This window comes from Centruroides sculpturatus, unplaced genomic scaffold (assembly GCF_000671375.1).
Source record: "Centruroides sculpturatus isolate CEXI.00-Female unplaced genomic scaffold, Cexi_2.0 scaffold519, whole genome shotgun sequence".
NCBI lineage: Eukaryota > Metazoa > Arthropoda > Arachnida > Scorpiones > Buthidae > Centruroides > Centruroides sculpturatus.
This window is the reverse complement of record NW_019384900.1, coordinates 512610-539287: the sequence shown is the minus strand read 5'-3', so window position 1 is coordinate 539287 and position 26678 is coordinate 512610. Positions and strand designations below refer to the sequence as shown.

General features: G+C 29.3%; 1 protein-coding gene across 1 annotated transcript; it reads left to right on the top strand.

The window, feature by feature from the left end:
- Positions 1-2251: 2251 nt before the first annotated feature.
- On the top strand, positions 2252-23699 carry LOC111631476 (voltage-dependent L-type calcium channel subunit beta-2-like). The gene is made up of 5 exons (XM_023375718.1): positions 2252-2390; positions 8047-8198; positions 13175-13270; positions 17374-17622; positions 19797-23699. Exons 1-5 carry the CDS (start codon positions 2357-2359, stop codon positions 20205-20207), a joined length of 942 nt encoding a protein of 313 aa, XP_023231486.1. The 5' UTR covers positions 2252-2356; the 3' UTR covers positions 20208-23699.
- The last annotated feature ends 2979 nt before the right edge of the window (positions 23700-26678 follow it).

Below are 26678 nucleotides of genomic sequence, written 5' to 3'. Positions count from 1 at the left end.
ATAGCATATTTTGCCAATAATGATATCATATATAGAAGTAGTACATATATATGGCACACGAATCATGCAGAAATAGAATATAAGTTTAAAGCAACAATATATTGAAATATATACACAGTGAACAGATGCATACAGAGAATGTGGTACAAAACATGCACTAATATTATTCATTGCGTGCTTTCTTAGTTGTCATGGCGTGGCCCCTGCTTTTCCTCTTATGGGGAATTTCCGTTGTGTGCTCATGGTGATTCATCCAGCAGTAGTCGCCCATCATCCGAACATCTCAAGTTCCCTGGTATCGTCGTTCCATGTCCTTGATATCCTGATGGGATCTTTCATCCTGTTCCTCACTTATAGCACCTACGTTTGGAGGAAAAAAGTCAAGGTGCGAATTTAAAAAATGTAACTTCAAACTCATTGAGCATCCGAGCATTTTGAATTTCATCAGCATGTTCTCAACTATGTCGATATATTCTGGGTTATGATTGTTTCCCAGAAAGTTTTGAACCACACACTTAAAGGCAGTCCAGGCTTCTCGCTCCATGGCATTCATTGAGTGAAGGAAATCTTCATCTAGCATTACTTTCCAAATATTGGGGCCAGTGAACACGCCCTCTTTCAACTTAGCATGTGACAGGTTGGGAAACTTGTAACATAGATATTTGAAACAGTTGCCATACTTATTTAATGCTTTGACAAACTGCTTCATTATGCCCAATTTGATGTGCAGAGATGGTAAGAGTATTCTGTCTCTTTCCACTAGAGGGTCACACTTAATATTTTTGTCCCCTGGAACCAATTCCAACCTTTGAGGCCACTGTTTTTGCTCCCAATGTTTGTCACGAGCTCGACTGTCCCATTCACAGATGAAACATGGGAACTTGGTATATCCTGATTGTTGTCCTAGAAGCATACTCAACACTTTGAAATCACCACACACCATCCAATTGTGATCCTCATAATGAATGATAGTAATTGTCATTAATGTTGCCTTAATGTTGTCATATGTTTCCTTCAGGTGTACAGAATGGCCGACAGGTATTGAGGCATTGAGGTGTTTTCGTGTATATTATCATTATTGCAAAATATGCGATTTATGCAAAAACTGTGGGTGATATTATGTTTTGAGTACCATTTTTGAATTCAGGAGGTCAAAATACATAAAGAATGCCTACATTTTCGAAAAAAGTTTTTATGACTCTGCAATTTGTTGCATTGTGTTATGAGATGTATATTAGCATTTTGAAAACATTTCTTATTCAAGCTGTTGAAGATTAGTTTGGAGATGAATAAATTATTTTTTAGATCAACAATACATCATATTACAGAATTGGATCAGTAAAACAATTTTTCAAGAAAACCAGCTAATAGTTCAAATTTTAAGATTTCATTTCATAGATATTAAATATCAAAAATGTAGAGTGAAAGATCAAACAAATCATAGTAATCAACAAATACAGATGAGTTAAAAGAAATCATCATAAATTCCTAGAATAAAATTGATATTAGTTCCAGCAGTGTACCCAGGATCTGAACTAGAGGAGGGGGCAACTCATAGTTTCTTTGAGTGCAAGAATAGCAGCAAACAGTGAAATAGTTCTAAGAATTCAAGACAGATGGCTCTAGGCTTTAGTCTAGTCACAATATTCATTATTCAAACTGATACTAAATTGATGTGTGTCTGTGTGTCAATTACTACACTTTAATTTTTCTTCTTGGGAGGGACCACTGTTCCTCGCTGGTATGCCCTTGATTAATACACTCATTGATAAAAAAAAAAGTTACATACTTATAGAAAGTAGTCCATCCTATTTGACGGGAGAATTTTGAGTTATGTTATAATGTGTATAATATATTATTGCATAAAATAAAAAGCAGTTTCAAAAGTATTTCATTTTGTTATTTTCAATGAGAGGCTTTCTTTTTCCCTTCACTATTCTCTGGGTTGGATGATGCAGAAAGATGGCAACTCTATTCTTAATTCCAATTTATCCTAAATTACTATTTAGTCTGATAATTTGACTGCAATTTTCAATATATTTCATTTATTTATTTGTTTTTAAGTGAAAAATATGAGTTAATGTTATATTAGATTACTTTCTACATTATTATATATAGTATCTAAGCTATAATTCTTATTTAGTAAGTTTAGAAAATAAGTTATTTTTCATATAATTAATATGGGTTATGCTTTCAAAATAATTCTTGTTCTGAGATTTTGTTTATAAATAATGATTAATTATGACATCATTAATTCTAAACTTAGTTATATTTCAGGATTATAATTACTAGAGTAACAGCAGACATATCATTGGCAAAGCGATCCCTCCTAAATAATCCAAGTAAACGTGCCATTATGGAAAGGTCCAATAGTCGATCATCATGTCTAGGTAAATTATAATTTTATAATAAAATAATTTTTATGTGAATGAAAGTCAGACTTTTATGCAAATTATATGAAAATCAAAAAATACTTAAGTATACTAGATTAAAAATGAGCTATATAATTTTGAAAGAATTTCTAATATGAATGAACTTAAATTAAAAAAACTACATACAGGTTGAGCATAAAAAAACAGTCCTTGATTTCCAACAGATATAGAATATAACTTTATTGGAATATTCTTATACATTGGTGACTAAACTTGCATCAACACACAAAGTTTCATGTGGTATTGGTTGGTATCTCACACAATCAATGTGCTCCCCACCATTACTCAGCATCGATGCATCTAATAATCTAGCTTGGACCAGACTCTCTGCAGCATATCTGGCATGTTTAAGTTTACAGTTTTAGCGAAGCATTCGTGCAGACCATCCAGGGTTGCAGATAGTGGAGATACAGTACATACACTCTATATCTCTGAAGAAAAAGATCGCAGTTAGGTCTGGTGATTTCAGGCCACTTGCAGAATACTTGGTCATTTTCTCCAGTGTGGCTAATCCATTTGTTTGGCAGGTGCTCATTGAGAAATTTGCAGACAGTGAGATGCCAATGTGATGGTGCCCCATTTTGCTAGAAGTAGTAGTTATCACCCTCAGCAGCTAGTTCTGGAATCAATCACTTGGTTAGAATTTCCAGGTAACTTTGGCCAGTAATAGTTTGTCCCTCAAAGATAAATGGATTGTACAAAATACAATCTGATAGAGCACAAAATATTCTGATAGAGCACAGAATATTAATTTTTGGAGAGTCATGTTCAACCTCCAGAATGGTCCGTAAATTCTCAGATTGTTCCTGTTGACCTTTCTACTTAAGTGGAAAGTCACCTCATCACTGAAAGTGATGTTTGACAACAGGTTATTATTATTTACTGTTAATGCTGGTGATTCCTGCAAAATTGAAGTTGCATTTCATTGTCTTGCAGGTGTAACTTTTGGACCAATTGCAGTTTGTAAGGGCTAGTACACATTAGGTGTTGGGCGTTGCATTAAATGCACATTAGCAGCGTACACACCGCACATTTAGCTCGGCATTCAACAACTGTTCGCTCTGGCTTAGTTTGGAAATGGACGTGAAAGTAATTGCTTGTGTGTGGCTCTTCTATCGTCGCTATAAAAGATGATGGCAGAGGCAAAGAGAATTTTGGGTGCACCCAATATTATGAGATAGACTGAGCATGGAATGTTTGTGATGTTGTATCCAAAACTAAGACAATATGAACCCAAGTTTTTTAATTATTTAGAATGTCTATAAAATCATTTGACGATGGCTGGTCTCTTTTGGATTTCATCAATAAATAGATCAGTATCGAAATGATCGTTCTCCATTTCGGCCAACATGTGTCCACTCTACCCGAAAGCACGCGATCGAATGTACAACAACATGGCAGCAGATGTATCTCAAATCATGCATTCTAACCAAAATCTATCAACACGCATTTGGCCAGAAGCATGCATTTGAATGTGTATATCTATGTGGAACTCTTGGTTCTTTAAAAGTGTGTGTTTCAAAATGCCTAATGTGTACACAGCCTAAGGATGAAACTAAAAGTGTGTAAAATCTTGCTTAACATGCTTTGCAGGATGTGTAATTCTCAGCTAGCTCTGCACATTGATTTTATTGGGGCTACTCAAAAAGACTTCTCTGACATGATCAACATGAACATGATACATGTTCTTTTCATCTGTGATTAGAGAAAACTGATCACAGATGCATCCTTTCTCAATGAAATTATTGTACCACTTCAAAATGGACAGTAGGTGAATCCATATTAAATTTGTATTTGAAAGCACACTGCATAGTCACAGCACTGTTTGTTTTAGTATATTCCATCACTCACCAGCTGCATTGCAATGGGGAAGTGTCATCTTAGGTTTCACAGCTCTCTGGTGGTGAGATGAGTGCACAGAGATTTTGTGAGAGAGAGAATAAATTTTTTGAGTTAATGTATCACTATATTTACAGTATAAACATATTCCAATAAATTATAACTATTTTAAATCAAGAAGTGTGTTTGTGCTTACCCTGAATTCACCCTGAAATGATAGAAACTCTTCACTACTAGAATATAAATACTGACTTTTGTTGTAATATTTACTGTATATTCGTTTATAAAATCATATTCTAAATTATAAATTTTTATTTAAAAGTAAGTAAGAAAAGAAGATATAAACAGTTCTTGTCACAGTTGACTTCATCTATGATTTGAAAAAATTAAGAATAGGAAAACTTTTTTAAATTAATCAAATCTAATATCTAAAACATGACTTGATTTCTCACTTTATAAGCTCCAGAATTGGTATAATTAAAATGTTCTAATAATTATAATTGAAGTTTAACTTATCATTAGAATTTAGGATACATTTGTAAAGTTGAATGAGTTAAACAAATTACTTATGAGTCTGTCATAAAGTACATTTCAAACAAAACACTAATGAAATTTATGAAGGAAAGTTAGTTTACATTATGAAGAAAATGGTGTATGGCAATATTGGTGTTTTTAAAAATATTTTTGAGTGTATAAATAGTGGACCAAAAGGTGAAATGATACAAATAACTGCTCATGTTAAGAAATCTAAAAAAATTATTTTGGATAAGAATACACCAGTAATTTTAATTTTAGAAATAGCCATTTTGTTGTAAACAAATTAGTCACAATGTCTAGTGAAAGAAAGAATAACAATGATAATCATTCTCATCTAACTTGTGTGGCTGCATGCCATATTGTCTGCTTTTGTCCTTCTGTTCAAATGCCATTTTCCTGTTTGTTCTTTTGAAAATTTTCTAATCTTCTTCATTTTTTCTTGGAGATGAGGGTAACTTTCTAGGATTTGCCAACATAAGGTGTATGAATTTACCTGAGGAGTATATGAGGCAAAGGGAAGTCACTTTTGAGTTGGCACTCAAAGAGAGAGGACGATGAAAGGAGAAACATTAGTGTCCAGTGCTCGAGTAGCTGGGTGAAGTCAGAACTTTGAGCAGGAACTTTGAAATATCCGTCTCAAAGTTAGCATGTTAGAGTCAGTGTTTCAGCTTGACAAGTCCAATTGTATGACTGGCTATCAAAATCAAATGTACAAAAATCTTCAAGAACTGAGGAAAAGGAAAACAGAAGCTAGAATTTTGTGTTTAAAAAGCTTTCCTGTGTCCCCTCACAGTAACTGAATGGCATTTGCATTACCTGGATATTCTTTCTTATCCTACTTTGCTACATTTGCACTACTTGCCATATTTGCTACTTCTCACTCCCTATATCCTATTTCCTTCTAGATATAAATTAGTATTAATTAAGGAAAAATTTTTGTAATTATTATTTTTGGTTCCTTTTTATACAGATCATGATAATTTTTATAATTATTCTACCAACAACTGGATTTGGATGACTGTTAATCAATATTCCCCTAGAGTTGGAACACCTTTGCACCTGTACTTTTTCGCATGTAATAAATTCATTTTTCCATCTACTTTATGCGTGTTTTTGCAGGGTGCATTTGTTGGTCAACGAAATCCTTTTTTAATTATCACACTTGTTTGACTTTACAAACTATCCTTACTTCTTTGCTGTAATAATTATTAAGTTTGAGTCATTAAATTTGTGTACTAATAGTGTTTCTCAGTAAAATCAAAATTTTGTTATTTTCAAATATAATATTTTAAAGTGATTTTTAGATTCATTAAATAAATAAATGCTATCAAATGTCATTGATTGATAAAACAGTTTTAAGCAATTAAATGATATGAAAAAATACTGAAAACACAGTTAGTAAACTATTTTAAAAATGAAATGTAATAAGTCATAATTAGGGCTAGGACATAAAGGACACACGTTTAGCTTGTGTCTTATTGGTTGAAGAAAGTCAGGTATCTGAAACTATTGACAAGCTAGTTCTGTTAAGGTATATCAAAAATGTTTTATTTATATCCAATATAGGTATAAACTGTACTTGCTGTGGTATTTTAAAATATCATACCGCCAATCAGTCTATTACTGTTACCTCTTTATCTCAAAACTGGTCTATCTCAAATTTTTTCCTTGAGATTTGAGATAGACAGGTTCAACTGTAGTTCAAAATTCTTGAATAATTTTATTTGGGTTTATCTTAAGAATAACTGAACAAAATAATAGTAATAACCAGAATAATTAATTTAATGTAAATTAGATTGCCAGATTATCAAAAAAAGAAGACTGCTACTAAATGAAGGATTTAAATATGCAATTATATGGAAAACTAATCCAATATTTTACCTTGTTTCTATTTTTCACAATATAAAATTATATTAAGTAGTATATCTTTTCATAATTTCAATTACTTGGATCTTTTTAAGGCAGTAACTAAATCAAAAGTCATTTATATTTCATCATTATCAATTGTTTATATAACATGTTATAAAAGCTACAAACTTCAAGTGTTGCTATCAATTAAATATTCAAAATTTGTCAACAACTATTAGCTTAAATTAAATTTGCTGGTACAATTTTGACTTAGTTCTTAGAAATTTGATAATTTGAATTTGGCAAAGTTGAAAGAAATCAAACAACAATTTGATTGTTTCCTAAGATAATTTCAAAAACTATAGTTTTATGAGAAGCAAACCTGACCGTGAAATCAGGTTTTATTCATGATTGAATATATTTGTGCATCAAAAAGTTACAAATACTACTATGATGGAAAAGTATTGGAAATGGTTCATTTAAACTGCATATGTACAAGAGGGCACTGCTATCATTTTTAAATGTTTCCTTTATGCATAAAGAATTTTTTCCTGTATCCTTGACTAAAATTTCTGCTTTGTGGTCACTGTTTTGAGTCGATTAATGTCATAAAGCAAAATTCGCTGAGACCCCTGAAGGGTTTCCACAAAAATGACTTTAAAGCATGTTTCAAGGATAGAAAAAATATTAGTATAAGTGGATTGCAGTGGGAGGAGATTACTTTGAAGGGGACAAAATAAATGTTTATGAATAAATTCAAATGTTGCATTTTATTGAATTCTCAATACTTTTTGATCACAGGGGTATTATAATCATATACAGTGGAAACTTTATGGGACCAGGGATATTTCAGATAATCCAGAAACTCGTTTTTGCATTTTGGGTTCATCAAGCTGTGCATTTAAAGTTTCATGAAAGTATAATTTACTTTCAAATGTAGTACTTGCATTACAGTATTTAATTTATTCAAAATCTATAATAATATAGTGTTACATATATTATCTAGTTTTGCAGCACTCCAGTTGACAGATGACAGTAATTTTCAGTTACATGAAGAATTTGGTCTGTGTATTACTGTCTATGGCATGTACAGTACAGTACAACGTTACTTTCTTTTTAACCACTTTGGAATATTCAGAGTTTTAGATAATCAAATTTCTACTGTATATGATGTAGAAATATTTCAAATCATAAAACAAATATAACTCATATAATTAATATTATGAGTCAATAATGCAGTGATAAAATATTATTAGAAATTATGTAAATCATTTATTTCATTTTAATAAAAACACTGACTATTATAATAGATACAGTAGTGATGTTTTTATATTTTAATATTAGATTATACAATTTTAAACTAAATATATTCTGAATTTACATATTATAGCTGAAGTTCAAGCTGAGATAGAAAGAATCTTTGAACTGGCTAGAACACTTCAGTTAGTAGTACTTGATTGTGATACAATCAATCATCCTTCTCAACTTGGAAAAACATCATTAGCACCAATTATAGTTTATGTCAAAATTTCTTCACCAAAGGTATTTATTTATTTTTGATTAAAATAGATTTTTTTGAATTTTAGTTAAGTTATATTTTTAAGAATATATTTAGATAAATATAGTTTTTCTGTTCACAAATAATTTGAGATATATAAAAAATTAATTGTATTAAAAGGTTTCTTTTTTGGGTCAAAAAACATTTTTTGTTCAGATACAGTTGACCCCCCATAACACCGTTGATAATTCCATTTTATATGAATTCCATGTTGTACGAGTCACTTAAATTTTACAAATACGTGTGCCGGGCTGTGAACGGCTCACATATTTGTAAAATTTAAGTGACTCATACAACATGGAATTCATATAAAATGGAATTATCAATGGTGTTAAAGGGAGGTCAACTGTATTTTGTTATTGGGCTTCAGTTTGAAAAAATTTTAGATCTATAAATTTCTACTGTCTATCTTTCCTTAATCTCAAGAACAGAGTTAGATAGATGAAAACCGAGACCAGATATGGAAAGATTAGGGGCAGGAGGCCCCTGATTAACTATGTACAAACTTTCAATGCAAACTGGAAATTACATTATTTCAATTAAAAAATTTTACCCTTAAAGGAGTTAGATAGATGACTGGCACGACTCTATTGCTAATAGGAAATGTATGAATTTGAGGTGGTGAGCATATATTTTAAATTAATATAATAATAAATAATAAAATATGATTAAAAATTGCTACCCAGCACAGCATTGTGACTATGTCGCAATAAATAATTGCTCATTACTTAACTTTTTAAAATAACATTTATTGTAATTCCATTAAATTATATTTAAAGATGAAATTATATATATATTATTAAGATCTATAGGGTGGGGCAGAAAGTTTTTGAAATGGCTAGAACTCATCACTGGGTAGAGTGACTGATTTTTGGCAGATAGCTTGAAAGTAGTAAGGTCTTAGCATTATTTTTTCAGGTGAAGACATGGAGCTGTGGATGATAGAACATTGTGTGTTTGCGTACAATTGAGGAAATAGTCATACACAAAGGAGATCATACACATCTGATGGGAATACGTTTTCTCATCCTTGCATACAATGGAAACATATTCCCATCAGACATGTGGCTTTAACAGGATGGAGCAACGGGCCATTGTCCATCCTGTTGAAACCACCTGTCTGATTCGTCTCTTCTCTGGTCACCTCATTTCTAGATTCAGTGACATTCATAGGCCTCCTTGTTAGCCCAACCTATCCATGTGCAATTATTTCTTGTGGGGACACCTCAAGGCACGTGTATATGAGCATAAGTCTGTTTGTTGCAAGAACTGAAGGAACTATTCATGTGGAAATTACCAAAATTGTTTTCAGAAATGCAACATTGATAACAGACACTGCATAGATGTTGTTTTATACACTTGATTCTGTAAAATGCTATTTCAATACGAACTCACATCTTCCAACAAATAACTTTTGTAGTAACAATTACAGATGTTGTGATTTTTAAAAACATCCATCCTTTCTGCCCCACCCTGTATATAAAAATTAAAAATAAAATTTTGCAAGCTGATTAACTGTTTCTTCTTAAATTATAATGTAAGAAAAATTTAATAAAAGATATGCATAATATACTCAACAGAAACACAAGCAAAAAAAAAATATATTTTTGAAATTCTTCATATTTTATTTAAATATATAGGAAACAGTACAAATTTGGATATTTTTACTTTCCCGGCTTTGTTATATATAACAGAGGAAAAGTATGGCAATTGGTCAAAAAATCACCCAAGATTTTACATCTTTGGACTCGGAATCTTGAAACATTGAGAAATGCAAAAAAATTAGAGGTTTTCTTTCTGTATATGTAAACGTTTGTGTGTAGGCACGATTTTGTTCACCTTGTTTGAAGCTTAATTAATAACTCTTGTGTGTTTTGTCAAAACTTTCTGAAATTTTGCAGGAAGGTTTGTGTATTTATTAGGGAGATTGATGTTATTAAATTTTGGTGGTTAAAGACTGACAGGGTGGGAGATAAAGGGGGGCCATGTGTCTTATCTCAAGTAGGATCAGACTTAATGATGATTTTACTCATTATTAGCATGTACAATTTCCTATAGAACCCATCCCTACTCTCAAAATTAAGCTTTTTGCCATTTTGTAATAATTAAAAATATAAAAAGTTTTTAATAAAATATCACAACAGATGGTGCCATACACGCAGTTTTAAATATTGTCGGAAAAGTTAAGCAACTCGTTGCTGGATTTTTTTATTTGAAAGTATATAAATTAATTCTTATTGAATAAATAAATAATTTAAAATGAAACAATTTGATTTCAAGCTATTTATTTTTTTCAATGTTAATATAATTTATACACTAATAAGGGAAAAGTTTTGTTTTTAATATTATTATTCTTAAAATTTACATTTCTTTTCTTATACAATAAGTATATCTTCATTTATTTCTTCTGTTAACGCTTTCAAAGTAAATTTTCCATTTTCAGAACTTTTCAACATTTCAAACAATGCATCTTTATTAGATTCTTTATATATATCTGACATCTGAGAAATAGTTTATTATTGATATAATTTATTATTTAATTTCTGTAGTATTTCCTGTTTATTTTGTCTCATTTATAATTTTTTTTTCATACATTTTTTTAATGTTTTTCTTTACTATTCTAGTTACGTAGAAGCATTTTTACCATAATAACTATTTTATTTTAAATAAAATATTAAAATTAGAAATTAAAAAATTTTAATGATCTGAATGAATTTTCATATGAAAGTCAGATGATATAATTTGGCCAAACAGTTACGTGACAAGGTCAGCTTATTATCACGGGAGATTGTAGTTTGAGACCATGATACAATCCCTAAAATTTATCAAGGTAGAGTAGGTTGGGCCTTATTTCTCTTCTTAACCCATGCTAGCTAACTCTGTTATAGATAAGGATTACTCATTATGAATTCTGTCTAGTCGTATAATCTAAGTATGTCAGTGTCTTGTGTAAATTTGCCAACATTAAGGGGAATCCAATTAATCCCGCATCAGAATGAGCCTAAGGGAAACCACGTATGTGGGCGGTGGTGAAGGAGGCAAATGTAGAACAAGTGTTTTACAAGAGAAAACCCATTTATTTGTTCGAATTCATGCTTACATCAATATTGGACAATTCCAAAATCTTGGTGTTCCTATGAAACGGTGAGAGTTCGGGTGATCGGTCGTAGCCCGGGCAGATGAGAAGGATCACTGGACGATGCAGATGTTCGGTATTAAGCTGCGGCGTCCTAGGTGATCGGCGGTGGCACAACACAATAGACAAAGCACAACTGTAGGCTTAATCCAGAGGAGACTTTTCTTCGACCTTGAAGTTCCGATTTTTATAGTTTTTCTTCCACTATTCGCATTTCGGATTGGTCCCTCGTCCCATTCCTCGCTTCCCTATTGGTCTCTCCTTTATCTCCCGGTGCAAGACGAAACCTTTTCGGGTTGCAGGAAAGGTCTGATTCGAGGTGTCCATCTGATACCTCTTTGTCGACTCTGCTCGGTGACTGTTCATAAAACAATAACACCTGCACTGATAACTCAGGCTGTTGTTTACCATTTTTTGACGTTTAAGAATTTAACGATCATTTTCATCTTTCATCTATCAAAAATTTCCCTGTTTTTTTGAAAAGGTTTATCTCGGCCAACATTTTATAGACACGCAAGTCGATGATCTACCTATTTATGAGCACTCGTGTTAGAGTTTGTCTTCCGCTAAGACCTTGACAGATAATTTGACACATACACGAACAGTTCAGAGTCTCATTGTTTACATCTTGTGTCGCGCAAGAATGTCACGGTTTACTCAAGTTTGAACCTCGTCTGGGAACCCACACTTGTGCTCACTGATAACTTAATCAGATGATATAAAAATATTTTCTAAGAAGAAAATGGCTATTTTAGTTGTATTTAAAAATACATTCTTTATATAAAAAGAAAAAGATATATTACAACTTATGCTTGTATATATATTTGTGCATACATGCATATGTCTCTTGCAATGTATTTTTGGTTAGAGATATCTAACTATGGTATAGGATGTAATATAAAATAATTAAGTCAAACTTTCTTTCATTTTTGACTTTTAAAAAATATATTGTTTCTTTATATTAAAAAACATGAAGAATTATTGTCAAAACTTTGTTGTAACTTAAGTTACTTTGAGAAATGCAATAATTAACTTTCTCTTATAATAATTGCATTCTTTAATTATTTTATTTTTACTTCAAGCTTACTTAAACATATCTCTATGACAATTTTCCTCCATTCATAATTTTCATGTGCTAAACCTAGACATAGAGACTTATAGTCATATCAAACAGCTAAGATTGTATGAATAATATAAAAACATTCCATATAAATTATTAATTTAATATTTTAATGCAATTAAAAATTTATTTTTTCTCTTTCCTTTTATTTCTTCTATTATAATTGAATAAAAGAGATAAATTCAAAATACAGTAGAGCATCGATTACCTGAAACAATTCAGGACAATTGGGGTTGTTCAGATAACTGATTTTTTGGATAATTGATCATTTACAAAACATATATTAAACACAAAACTGTACTGTATATAATTTGTATCACATGTCTTACAAATGCATACCTTACATAATGTAATACATTAAACTAAGCCTGCAGTTCAGTTTAGCAGGAAGGGGAAGAATGCTGCAATGCCACAGTCCTAGTGGAAATTTGAATTTGCCAACTGGAACACTTTCGGTTAACTGCTGTTTCGGTTGATCGGTATTCAGATAATCAAAGCTCTACTGTAATACTTACTATGAATCAATATTATTCTAGTCTAAATAATAGAATTTTAAAAAATCAATTATCTTTTGTTGTAATACTACAATACTATGTTAGGAAAGATTCTTTAAATTTTTTTATAGTAAAGTATATTTTTAATATTTGATATATACTTATATATATATTCAAGTAAAATAAAAGTATATATATATATTTTGATAGGTTTTACAAAGACTAATAAAATCTCGTGGAAAATCTCAAAGTCGAAACTTAAATGTGCAAATGGTTGCTGCTGAAAAACTAGCTCAATGTCCTCATGTAAGTTATTTTTATTCTAAACTTATATATAATAATAAAATATTTCAAATTAAAATATTATTCATTTTCCAATAAGTATATTTTTGTTTTGATGATTTTAATTTTAAAATATATTTTTAAAACATTTATTAAATTACATGTAATTAAAACAAAGCTTATTTAGAAGATCACGATTTATATGTGACTATATCATTCATTGAAACAAATTATTTTTGTCATGAGGATAATGCTTTTTGTATATTAACATCATTGTCTATTGGAATAGAATTGTGATATTATAATTACAGTACAGTGGGTGATTGGTTAATGAACATAATCCATTCCAAGACTTTGTTCGTTGACCGATTATTAATTTACCATAGGTTTCTATTGGAATTTGATTAATTCTTTCTGGAGATCCCAAAAAAATAAAAAATATATACTTTCTTACTACATTTATTTATATGTAATAATAAAAATACATATATATACGGTCTTGCATTTTTATTAGTCATGTTTTTTTCCGTTTGTGGGGGTTAAAGAATCTGTCCAATGTCGATTGCTTTTCTGTCTTCTTCATGATTTTTCAGAAGTAATTAATAGCATTGTAATTGTAGAGATCTCTAGGCCTATTAACCTCAACCTGGTTTGGATGCCATTTTAAGACCATTATTCTGACATCCTCCCACTTCTTCAAAAGATCTTTAATAGCAGATATTGGCATAAATCTGCTTTTTCAGAAGAAAACATAAAAGAATTGTTTCTGTCAGAAATATAAAAGGCTGGAATTACAAGGGAGAGTTTCAAAGTTCAGGGAAATTCTATCCAATCACTATGTACTGTGTTGAACATCGATGTCGACGTTTCCCACACTCCGAAAAGTTTCGAGTTGTTGCCTGAAGACAAAGGAAGATCAATCGGTATTCATTATTTTATGTCACTTCTTCTTGTGTTTGTTCAGCGAAGTGTTCATTATCCAAACATGTATTCGTTGTCTGATCATAAAAATCTTTTGTGAAAGTGTTTGTTATTTAATTTGTTTGTTAACTGATCACCCACTGTATTTGTTTCATACAACTGAAATAGAAAACTACATATTCCTGGAGTAAATGAAAAATACTGGTCATTCATCAGTAGGAACAATGTTCAAGGGCAGAAAAATTCCCCTAGAATTTCTTTTCTGAATGATGATGGGTGTTGGAACACCTTATGATTTAATGAAACTCAGTTTTATTTGAATAGAACTGTCAGATTTAATCTAACTTGTAAGGAATATCTCAAACTGTCTGGGCAAATTCACTTCAGTCACTCAAGATTGCTCTGTGCTGTGAATTTATAGCTGAACTTATCCTACATCTATATTCCTTTGAAGAAGTTTGATAATGTGCTTTGTAATTATAAAATGTTTTCCACAATTATGAAACAAATTATTAAAACAATTAAACAATATTTAAATAATTAAAAGTGCAAATTATTTAAATGAAAACATTTATGATAAAAAATTATAATTTTATTTTCTTATCTCAACACCAGTTATACAGTAAATTTCAATCTGTTTATAAACTTTTCAATAAATATTTTTATAAGTAATGTATTAAAAGATCAGCTAAAAATAATTATTAAAATATATATATACTGAATATATATTTTTAGGAACTATTTGATGTTATTTTGGATGAAAATCAATTAGAAGAGGCATGTGAACATATGGCAGAATTTTTAGAAGCCTACTGGAGAGCAACACATCCACCAGTCAAGACTCCTCCTCCTACAATTCAGCGTCCAATACCTTCACCTCATCCGTCACCTAGGATAGAAACTAGCTCAGGTGGATTAATGCGTCATAATACTACACCTTTTACAAAACATATATTAAACACAAAACTGTACTGTATATAATTTGTATCACATGTCTTACAAATGCATACCTTACATAATGTAATACATTAAACTAAGCCTGCAGTTCAGTTTAGCAGGAAGGGGAAGAATGCTGCAATGCCACAGTCCTAGTGGAAATTTGAATTTGCCAACTGGAACACTTTCGGTTAACTGCTGTTTCGGTTGATCGGTATTCAGATAATCAAAGCTCTACTGTAATACTTACTATGAATCAATATTATTCTAGTCTAAATAATAGAATTTTAAAAAATCAATTATCTTTTGTTGTAATACTACAATACTATGTTAGGAAAGATTCTTTAAATTTTTTTATAGTAAAGTATATTTTTAATATTTGATATATACTTATATATATATTCAAGTAAAATAAAAGTATATATATATATTTTGATAGGTTTTACAAAGACTAATAAAATCTCGTGGAAAATCTCAAAGTCGAAACTTAAATGTGCAAATGGTTGCTGCTGAAAAACTAGCTCAATGTCCTCATGTAAGTTATTTTTATTCTAAACTTATATATAATAATAAAATATTTCAAATTAAAATATTATTCATTTTCCAATAAGTATATTTTTGTTTTGATGATTTTAATTTTAAAATATATTTTTAAAACATTTATTAAATTACATGTAATTAAAACAAAGCTTATTTAGAAGATCACGATTTATATGTGACTATATCATTCATTGAAACAAATTATTTTTGTCATGAGGATAATGCTTTTTGTATATTAACATCATTGTCTATTGGAATAGAATTGTGATATTATAATTACAGTACAGTGGGTGATTGGTTAATGAACATAATCCATTCCAAGACTTTGTTCGTTGACCGATTATTAATTTACCATAGGTTTCTATTGGAATTTGATTAATTCTTTCTGGAGATCCCAAAAAAATAAAAAATATATACTTTCTTACTACATTTATTTATATGTAATAATAAAAATACATATATATACGGTCTTGCATTTTTATTAGTCATGTTTTTTTCCGTTTGTGGGGGTTAAAGAATCTGTCCAATGTCGATTGCTTTTCTGTCTTCTTCATGATTTTTCAGAAGTAATTAATAGCATTGTAATTGTAGAGATCTCTAGGCCTATTAACCTCAACCTGGTTTGGATGCCATTTTAAGACCGTTGTTCTGACATCCTCCCACTTCTTCAAAAGATCTTTAATAGCAGATATTGGCATAAATCTGCTTTTTCAGAAGAAAACATAAAAGAATTGTTTCTGTCAGAAATATAAAAGGCTGGAATTACAAGGGAGAGTTTCAAAGTTCAGGGAAATTCTATCCAATCACTATGTACTGTGTTGAACATCGATGTCGATGTTTCCCACACTCCGAAAAGTTTCGAGTTGTTGCCTGAAGACAAAGGAAGATCAATCGGTATTCATTATTTTATGTCACTTCTTCTTGTGTTTGTTCAGCGAAGTGTTCATTATCCAAACATGTATTCGTTGTCTGATCATAAAAATCTTTTGTGAAAGTGTTTGTTATTTAATTTGTTTGTTAACTGATCACCCACTGTATTTGTTTCATACAACTGAAATAGAAAACTACATATTCCTGGAGTAAATGAAAAATACTGGTCATTCATCAGTAGGAACAATGTTCAAGGGCAGAAAAATTCCCCTAGAATTTCTTTTCTGAATGATGATGGGTGTTGGAACACCTTATGATTTAATGAAACTCAGTTTTATTTGAATAGAACTGTCAGATTTAATCTAACTTGTAAGGAATATCTCAAACTGTCTGGGCAAATTCACTTCAGTCACTCAAGATTGCTCTGTGCTGTGAATTTATAGCTGAACTTATCCTACATCTATATTCCTTTGAAGAAGTTTGATAATGTGCTTTGTAATTATAAAATGTTTTCCACAATTATGAAACAAATTATTAAAACAATTAAACAATATTTAAATAATTAAAAGTGTAAATTATTTAAATGAAAACATTTATGATAAAAAATTATAATTTTATTTTCTTATCTCAGCACCAGTTATACAGTAAATTTCAAATGTGAACAAAGGTAGACATAATACTCGCTGACGTGTTGCGTTCCTATCTTACAATGGTAGTATTTTTCATACTACCATTGTAAGTTATACAGTAAATTTCAATCTGTTTATAAACTTTTCAATAAATATTTTTATAAGTAATGTATTAAAAGATCAGCTAAAAATAATTATTAAAATATATATATACTGAATATATATTTTTAGGAACTATTTGATGTTATTTTGGATGAAAATCAATTAGAAGAGGCATGTGAACATATGGCAGAATTTTTAGAAGCCTACTGGAGAGCAACACATCCACCAGTCAAGACTCCTCCTCCTACAATTCAGCGTCCAATACCTTCACCTCATCCGTCACCTAGGATAGAAACTAGCTCAGGTGGATTAATGCGTCATAATACTACACCTCCCACAATGCACTACAGATCACATAGTGAAAGGCATCCTCGAGAGGTGAGAAATAATAAAATACATATAAGCTTGAACATATTTTAAAATTTATATTTAAAAAATTCAATAAGAAAACAATATTTTTTCAATAACTGTTATTTTCATATTTCAGTAATATCGGGCTTATATTTAAATAAAATCATTTTAAAACTTAGAAAGCTAGTTTAAACTTAAAGATAGGAAGTTATATTATTCTTGATGATATTTTTAAAGTAAGATAAACTGAATTTGTAGTTTTCCTCATCAGTAAGACAGTGTTTTTCAAAATGCTGCAATGCACACATTTGTAGTTGACAAAAAATTCAATTTATATAACTGAGTTTTGGAAATCAAATTGGTTTTTAATAATACATATTTGTAGAATATTTATTATTATTAGAATATAAAAAATGATAATGGGTACTTTCTTCAACTAAAATTTAGATTGTTATGGCATGCAAATATGTCAATTATATTTAATTTGATACAATATATAATTTTCTGTTATATACACCCATGCTTAACATTTTCCTGAAGAACATCCATTGATTTATATAAGAAAACTTTATATTGTAAAAATTTAATACAATTGATTAGAATGTTAGAACCATACATTTTGAAAAGTACCCCAAGTTTCAAGAAGTGGAATTTGTATCTTGAATATAATTTGTACAGAAGAGGCATCATAGCATCATATTATTCCAATACTTTCAGTAGTCGAAAATCTAAAGATTCTTTTGTGATATTACTAAAAGTAATCGGTCACTTTCCAATTTACAGAAGTTTCAAAGACATTCTTAAAAATGTGTTGAAATTTATTTCCTGTTCTGAATAATAAATTTTTGTGTTCATTTTTCAAAATAAATCTCTCAATTGTTGTGTATTATTTGCCATGCCAAATTGTAAACATAATGTTTGCTGTACTTGCAGATTGTACATTTTACTGTATACAAAGCAACTTTTTTTTAATAACCATATTAACTGTTTGATGATCAGAAAGTGATGTATTAAGAATTTTATATCCCAATATGATAGGTAATAACTTTCTTATAAGCATTGTGTTGTGTTTTATTTCCAGTTTTGGAAATTAGTTGATCATTTTGAGTGAATATTGTAATGAATTAGAATTTTTCTCATTTAAAATAATGGGAGATGTTCAGAAAAAGTTAACCAGGATTTTCAAGAACTGATTACTAATGTTAACATGTTCACAATATACTGTACATTTTTTTCTTGTTTCTCTTGAAGCATATATACTATTTATTAGATTTGGTGTATTTAAAATTGATTTTAGAGTACTAAGATATAATTTATGGTGAATTAGATTATAATGGTAGCTTTTTGTGTGTCCACAGTGGTATGCAAGGTTAATTACTATACTCACTAAATTTCATCCATCAGATACATCATGGTTGAAACTAAAAGTATTTTTGAACTTGATCATGGAATAAGTATTGCAAATGTAATGGTTATTCATACCAAGATTAACAGATCAGAAATAAATATGCAGCAGCAGTTTTGAGAGAGAACAATTTCTGATTTTTAATTAATTAGAAATCAAAATTTGCATTTAAGGTCAATTTGTGTGTAGCAGTTATCAAAATCTTAGCATAAATTTAGCAAATATGAAAGTCCAACAATTTATTTTATAAAACACAAATAAACAGTCAAATTTTTATGCTTGCCTTTTATTTATTTTTTTCTCCCTTATTATTATTAAAGGTGTTTCAAAAAAGGATTACTTTGCCTTTAAAATAAATTTTTCATTAAAGAGAAATTATTTTTTTAAAGAATAGTAGTTTCAATTTTATTAGGAAATTTTTTATTTTATTTTTTGTTTAATGTCTTTTTTAATAAATTATTTTAATTTAATAAATTTTATTTTTACCAAAATAAATGAATTTAGTGCACTTTATATAGCATTTATGTCATCAAAAGAAGTGTTTACCATCGTGTACATTTTTAGAGCATAAAGATGTTTTGTGTACATCTACATTTCAATTTTTTAGTTGTTTATTATTTTAGTATACTTCTAGTAAAACCAATTAGTTTTTTAACCATAGCCTTTTCATTTGTTTTTACAATATACATAATTAATTATTATTGTGGAAACATTATTTTTAAAGCTTATATGGATACAAAATTATTTTTTAAATTATTCTGAAATAATTCACACAAATATTTTATTCTAATTTTAGATGTTATCACCTGAAATGGAACATCCTTCTGATTATATTAGTTCTCATGAATATAGAGATAATAGAGAAAGAAGAGAATTGCCTCCACTTGCAGATAGAAGAAAAGATCTACATGATCACTATCCCCACCATGATAGTCACCGTGATCTCAGGGATAGAGAGAGAGATATGGTGTATGAAATAGAACGAGAAAGAGAGAGAGAACATGAACGTTACCACGATGACTTTGATCCTCTCGACGGAATGTTGTTGCGAGAAAAGGAGAGAGATTTCTGTCATGGAGAAATAAGAGAAATGTGTGATTTACGTGATCATGAACATCGTCACCATTCTCATCACCATCATCACGAGAGAGATTATCATTCACCACATAGGGGGCAAAAATATGGACATTCTATGAATGCTATTTAAATAGCAAGACTTTGTTGTGTTATAATACATGGGTTGTTCTGCATTTTCCCAGTTTGCTTTTGTTCATTGGGACAATTATAGAGTCCTTCTTACAATATATTCTTCTTTTCTCTAGTTCATTGATTATAAGCAAAACTGGCAAATCAGTTAAAAAGCCAGATTATCCATCCTCAAATATACTGATACGGAAGACTCAGTCACTACAAGCCAAAACTTCTGGGTCCATTACCAAAGTCTCACTTTGTACATTCTTTAAAAATGATATGGCATCGTGATTTTGCATATTTCTTATTATTGAGCACAAATAAATCTATAATTTAAGTAAGAATTTCAATGAAATGTGTGATGATCCTGGGCAGATATTCACACATGCAAGAAAATGTGATTTAATTTAAATAGTGGTAATTAGTGTATCATAATATTTCAATAACAAAAATTATAAAATTACTTCCAATATAATTGGAAGTAATGAACCAGCTCAAAGAATTATGTAAAGAAATTAGTTGAGAATAATTTTGGACCACTCAAAATATTTGACCTCAGCTTAGCCAACTTTTGTCTTGTGAATATTTTTAACACGTAAAATTTTCAAAACCTGATACTGATTTATGTACAAAGATGTATTAGTCAATATTTCACACCTGCTGTATATTTGCAAAATGCCTATTCTGTGAAAAGATAGTCATTGATTATTATATATTTAAAGGAATGCATTTCTTTAAAAAAAAGTGCAAATATGAATAGAAAAAAGTCACTAAAAGATTTTTTTATAATTCAGGAATTATTGTAGATAGAATGTTCATTGTAAATGTTTCACAAAAATATCAGGTTGAGAGAGAAAAACATTTTTATTCATTGAAATATTTTAAAGTATGAAAGTTTAATAATTTGAATCATATTAAAATTCTAAAATAATGAAATTAGTATTGTAGCAATGTCTGAAAATTTAAAAGTATTACAGAGAATGAAATGAAAAGTTTTAGGGAATTTCACTATTTGGCTATTTAAGTTAATTCTTATCACAAAGACATTTTAGTTAAATTTTATATATCTTAAAAATATTTTTATTAATATTAACATTAGGGAAAAGAATTCAAGGACGCACAGTAATTTGATGTTATTAAGCTGAATTCTCTGATTTATTATTATTACTGTTTAGTTTCTACTAATCTATTTCAAATGTGTTAAAAATAGATAAGTTCCAGAAGATAAGTTGTAGAGTTGCAGATTTAGTACTGCAAATGTGTGTGCCTTTTTTCCCTAAGGCCAAGGCATTGCAAACTGTTGGGTTATTGAAACTGAAAATCCAACGAAAAGTGGAACCAAAGTGTATACATATGTATATATAATTGTACAGTTAATGATAATATGGCAGTAGCTGAATGTTAATGGTATCTTAATAGTAGTTTTTTGAAGTACAATATTTAATTGTATTTTACATTGGTTAAACTTTTCACCACAAAACATCTCATTTTCTCTCAACACTGCCAGCACTAATGTGATAAGCTGGGTTCCCTAACAGTTTGTAAAAAAATAAATAAACCATCAAATTTTGCGCCAAGTTTTTATTGCCTTGGTCTGAGGGCTAGGATGTTGTTACGGATACGGACATCATTATTATATAGGTCTGTTTGAAAATTCAGGCTAATATTGTATCAAAAATAATAGCTATGTTCCAAGGAATCTAGTCAAATTAAGTCATTTTTCAAATACCAATTATTACAATAATTAAATTAAAACGTTGTAATGAATTGGAGTATGAAGTGAAATAACTGTTGTATTTTTGAAAGGATGGGATTATTGTGAAATGCTTGTAAATATCGTTGTTCTAACGGAAAAATCACAAAACTATAAAATGACAGTTTGAATAATAAGGAAATTTAAAATGAGCTACTCCAACTTTTTCCAAACTATAGTGCAAATTTCAATGCAAATGTTTTGGAATATTAGAAAAGTTCAATTTTATCAGTAAGAATTATTTCCTTGTTCTTCAAAACATCATTAGTTTAGTGACTTTTCTATTATGGCAACAATATCATTTGGAGCTTTGATCATGCTGCCTTAATGTGCTGTATGAAATGCTCATATCTTGTAGTAATGATAATTTCTATAAAAGAAAAGTGATAAGTAGAATAGGCATGGAGAAAATGCTCCATTAATGAGATAGAAGTGGTAAGGTTTTGTTAATTTCCTTGTGTCCAAATATTTTTTGAATTTCTTTCAGGATTTATCACTGTATCACCATTACTAATTTTATAAAAACCGTAAACTTTTATAGCATTGAAATTAAATTTTTAAAAGAAAATATAATAGTTTGTTTATAAAATTCTTAATTAGTTGATTGTGCAGAAACCACATTTTTTTCTATTTTCAGTTTAAAATATGTGATCCATTGATTTATGTATCACGATATTTAGAAAATTTTACAGCATTTCATCTGTGTGATAAATTCTCAGTCAATGAGAAGATTTATTAAATGCTGCTCAAATCCATTGAAACTAATCTATTACACTTGGGAAGAGAAAGTTCCATTTGAATTTAGAAGAAGAAAGATTTCCCCATTTCTCAGTGTTTCATAATTTTTCCAAAGCTCATTGAATATTATAGAAAATATACTCACTGTATTCTTTGTGATTTTGTAATAATGCCACATTGAGCCATTTCTTCTCAGAACAAATATCCATTATTCTTCTTGAAAAGCTTCAATAATATCCCATTCACAAGAATTTAGTCAGTTATATACTGTAAATAGACATTATCAAATACAGTACATATTTGGCTATGCATTAACTGTTGTTAATTCTGTAAAATTTAATCAATATGCACAAAACATTAATTATACAAATTATTGATGCAGTTTCTGATGGTTATATTTTGCAAAGAAAAAAAAAACAAACATGGATTGACAAAGAAATATATTATTGACTGTATGTACAGTGCCTTGGTTTGTTCTATGGTTAAGATTGATGAAAATTGACTGTACAAATTCATAATATAATAATGTTGTTCCTACAATTTAAATACTGTGTCAAAAAACTAGTTAGAATAGCATATTGCAATTTAAATATATTTGATTATTCTGTTCTGTTTTTATTGCTATAAATAACAAATGAGTTTCCAGTTATCAATCTGAATGGTGTGATTAACGTTAAAGAAAATCTAATCAAATATTGCACGTATGTTCTTGCACACTGAGGCCTTACCATGGAGCATTTTCTCTTACAGATTTTGCAGATTACTTTCTCTGCAAAAAAAGAAAACATATATATATATATATATTATTGATGACAGCTTTCCACTCCCTCAAGCTTATTGCAAGCATAATTTATAAAAAAATAAAATAAAAAATTTCTGGCCAATCCGTGTGCTTCACTGTATTTTGTGCATGATGCCTTTTTACATATTGCTGCATAACTGAGAAGTCAGTTAACTCACTATATTCCCATAGATAGAAGTTTGTAAATAAAGGATTTTTAAGATTCATCCTCTTAATGTGTGTGTGTTTTGTCCTATTATTTTCTTCAATGATTTTTGGAATTATCCAATTAGTTTTTAAAAAATTTTAATAATCAAATTTATTCCATATGAAATATTTATTGATTCTATTTATTTACACCATGATTGTTATTTAATATCAACTCTCAAAACATGATAAGAGAGATATATTAGGCATGTTTGACATATGAATAAATACAAACTAATTATTAATTGTATTGAATTTATTTCTCAAATTTTTTAATCTTTTAATAATTTTACTAATGGATTATGAATAATAATAAACTTAAATTATATTATAGACTATTTTTAATTCTAAAGTTTAAGATGGAAAAAAATTAATTTTATTATTCTATCAAATCATTACATGAATATATGATAACAGATATAAAAATTTTTTATTTGCAACATATTCAATATTAGACTTTAAAAGATTTCAAATTTATAAATAAAAAAAAAGTGAATCCAACTAGTATGCTAATTTATAGTTTATAATATAATTCATACTTTTGTTTACTTTTTATTTTTTTTAAAAGTTGATTACATTAAGATTTGGAAAGCATTTTGAAAGATTTAAAATCTGATATATTTACGCATATTAGTAATTTTACATATTGAGATTTTACTTTGATATAACTATCATCACTTTTTATTTCATATATTTATGACTGTAGTAAAATATTAATTATTATAATTTAAGAATCATTATCACCACCCATTTTATTTTACAAAATTTTCAGACCAGACAGATAAAATTTGCAGAATATATAAATGCATTGTACAAATATAAACTTAAACATGAAATTCAGTTTGTATAAACAACAGATTTTTAAAAATTGATCTACATAAATCAGTTAACTTTGCTTTCATTTCAAATTTTAAAATATATACACAAAATATAGCAATACTTGCTAACCTTTTTATATGGTACCATTCCCATAAATCTACAAAAATTTTTTGACAACTTTTATGAAAAAACTTGACATTATATTTAATATTGAGATCAGTATTGTCACATTGAAAATAAAAATTATCATCTATTATTATTCATGAACTAAACATCTTTATTCTACATTTTGTTTTTATAGTTAGCTGTTTTGATTAATTCAAAAATGCAAAGATGTCATCAAAACTACTTTCAGTAATTTAATCCTATTAGAAAAAATAGTTAATGACTGGACTTTATTATTGTTATTAGAGAGGTTGCGGCTGAAGTTTTCATCTCTAAAACATGAACGTTGAGCACCGCCATCCTGTAAGCCTAAAAGTTTGACAATGGCATTTGGAACGTCACTGGAATCATGCTCGACATTCCAAACGTTACTGTCAAACTTCTAGGCTTAAAGGATGGGAGTGTTCGACGTTCACGTTTTAGAAGTGAAAACTTCGGCCGCAACCTCTCTATTGTGTTGATACTGTTTTGAAATATTAGACATACTGTGCATGGATAGTTTCAAATGAAGATCCTAAACCAAGTTTATTGGTTTTAATGTGAAAATCTAAAATAATTGTATTGATTTATAAACTAATTTTTATTTTAAAAAAGTGTGATAGAAATATTTGGATAACTAATAAAATTTAATTAATACCTTTTTTTTAGTCATTAGAAATTATTTCTTAAAGATGGTTTAATTTTATCAATTCTGTACTGCTTTGACTGTATGAACTCTGTTAACCATTACTTTGAATATGTTTAATTAGTAATTTTAGTAAATCTAAAAGTTAACTAAATTTAAATATATCAAATTGATAAATTTTTGTCAATTATGACAGTTTGTTTTCATCAATTTGTAAAACAAAATTAAAGTGAGTTCGCTTAAAGAATTCTTATGTTCAGCCACAATGTATGATAGAAATTTTAAAAGAGGACACTTAACTGTATTTGATATTAATGGTCCAAGTACATTTCTATACCTTAAATTTGTAAATAAGCTCTCCAATATCCAGATGAAGACTTGTATTTAGTCAATTGAGATGATTTGTTGTCAAAAATGTACATAAAATATTTATCAATAATGTTTCATACATGTTTATCTGATTTAATAAGTGAAGAACTAAGAAAATTGAAAATGGATCACTCAAATCCTGTATCTATCCTCTATACAATAATGGTTTCAAGATTTTAGGTAGATATTCCATTAAAAATGAAATGAATAAATAGCCTAGGCAAGGATGAATAACATTTACTTTGATATTAGAAAAGAGTGAAATACTTTGAATTGTTCTGTCTGATCATTATCATGGTTAGGGTTACCAACTCTCTTGTACAAAAGAAGAGGTACAGTACATGGCATAGGCATTGTCAATGGAGGCAGGAATGGTTGGCAATTCTAACGAGCAATTATTTATTGTGACATCGTCACAATGCCGGGCTGCAATTGTTAATCATATTTTTATTTAATTTAAAATATATGCTCCCCGCGTAAAATTAGTAGTGACTTGCCCCTGTATATCATACTTTTCCTTTAACAATAGAGTCGTGCCGGTCATTAACACTTTTCAGGGAAAATTTTTGAATTGAAATAACGTGACTTCTGTTTTGCATTGAAGTTCGTATATAGTTAAATCGGGACCTCCCGCCCCTAAGGTTTCCATGTCTGTTCTCGAGATCAAAGAAAGACGGACAACAGTGGGAATTTATAGGTCTACAATTTTTTCAAATTGCAGCTCAACAATAAAAAAAAAGCATTTATTCATTCGAATGGGACATACCGGTAAATTCTGCACAGATTGCTTAGCAATGCAGGGAATATTCAATGTGTTCTCCATTATTTGGGTGTAAAATTTGTTGACTGCAGTGTACTCAATGGCCGACCACAAACTGTTCCTCCGTGATACTTCGCACATGCAATGCAATACTGTCCTTTAAGTCTATCAGTGTTGCAACGTTATTTCAATATCGCATACTGTAATATTAGAGAGGTTGAGGCCGAAGTTTTCATCTGTAAAACGTGAACGTCGAACGTGGAGCGCCGC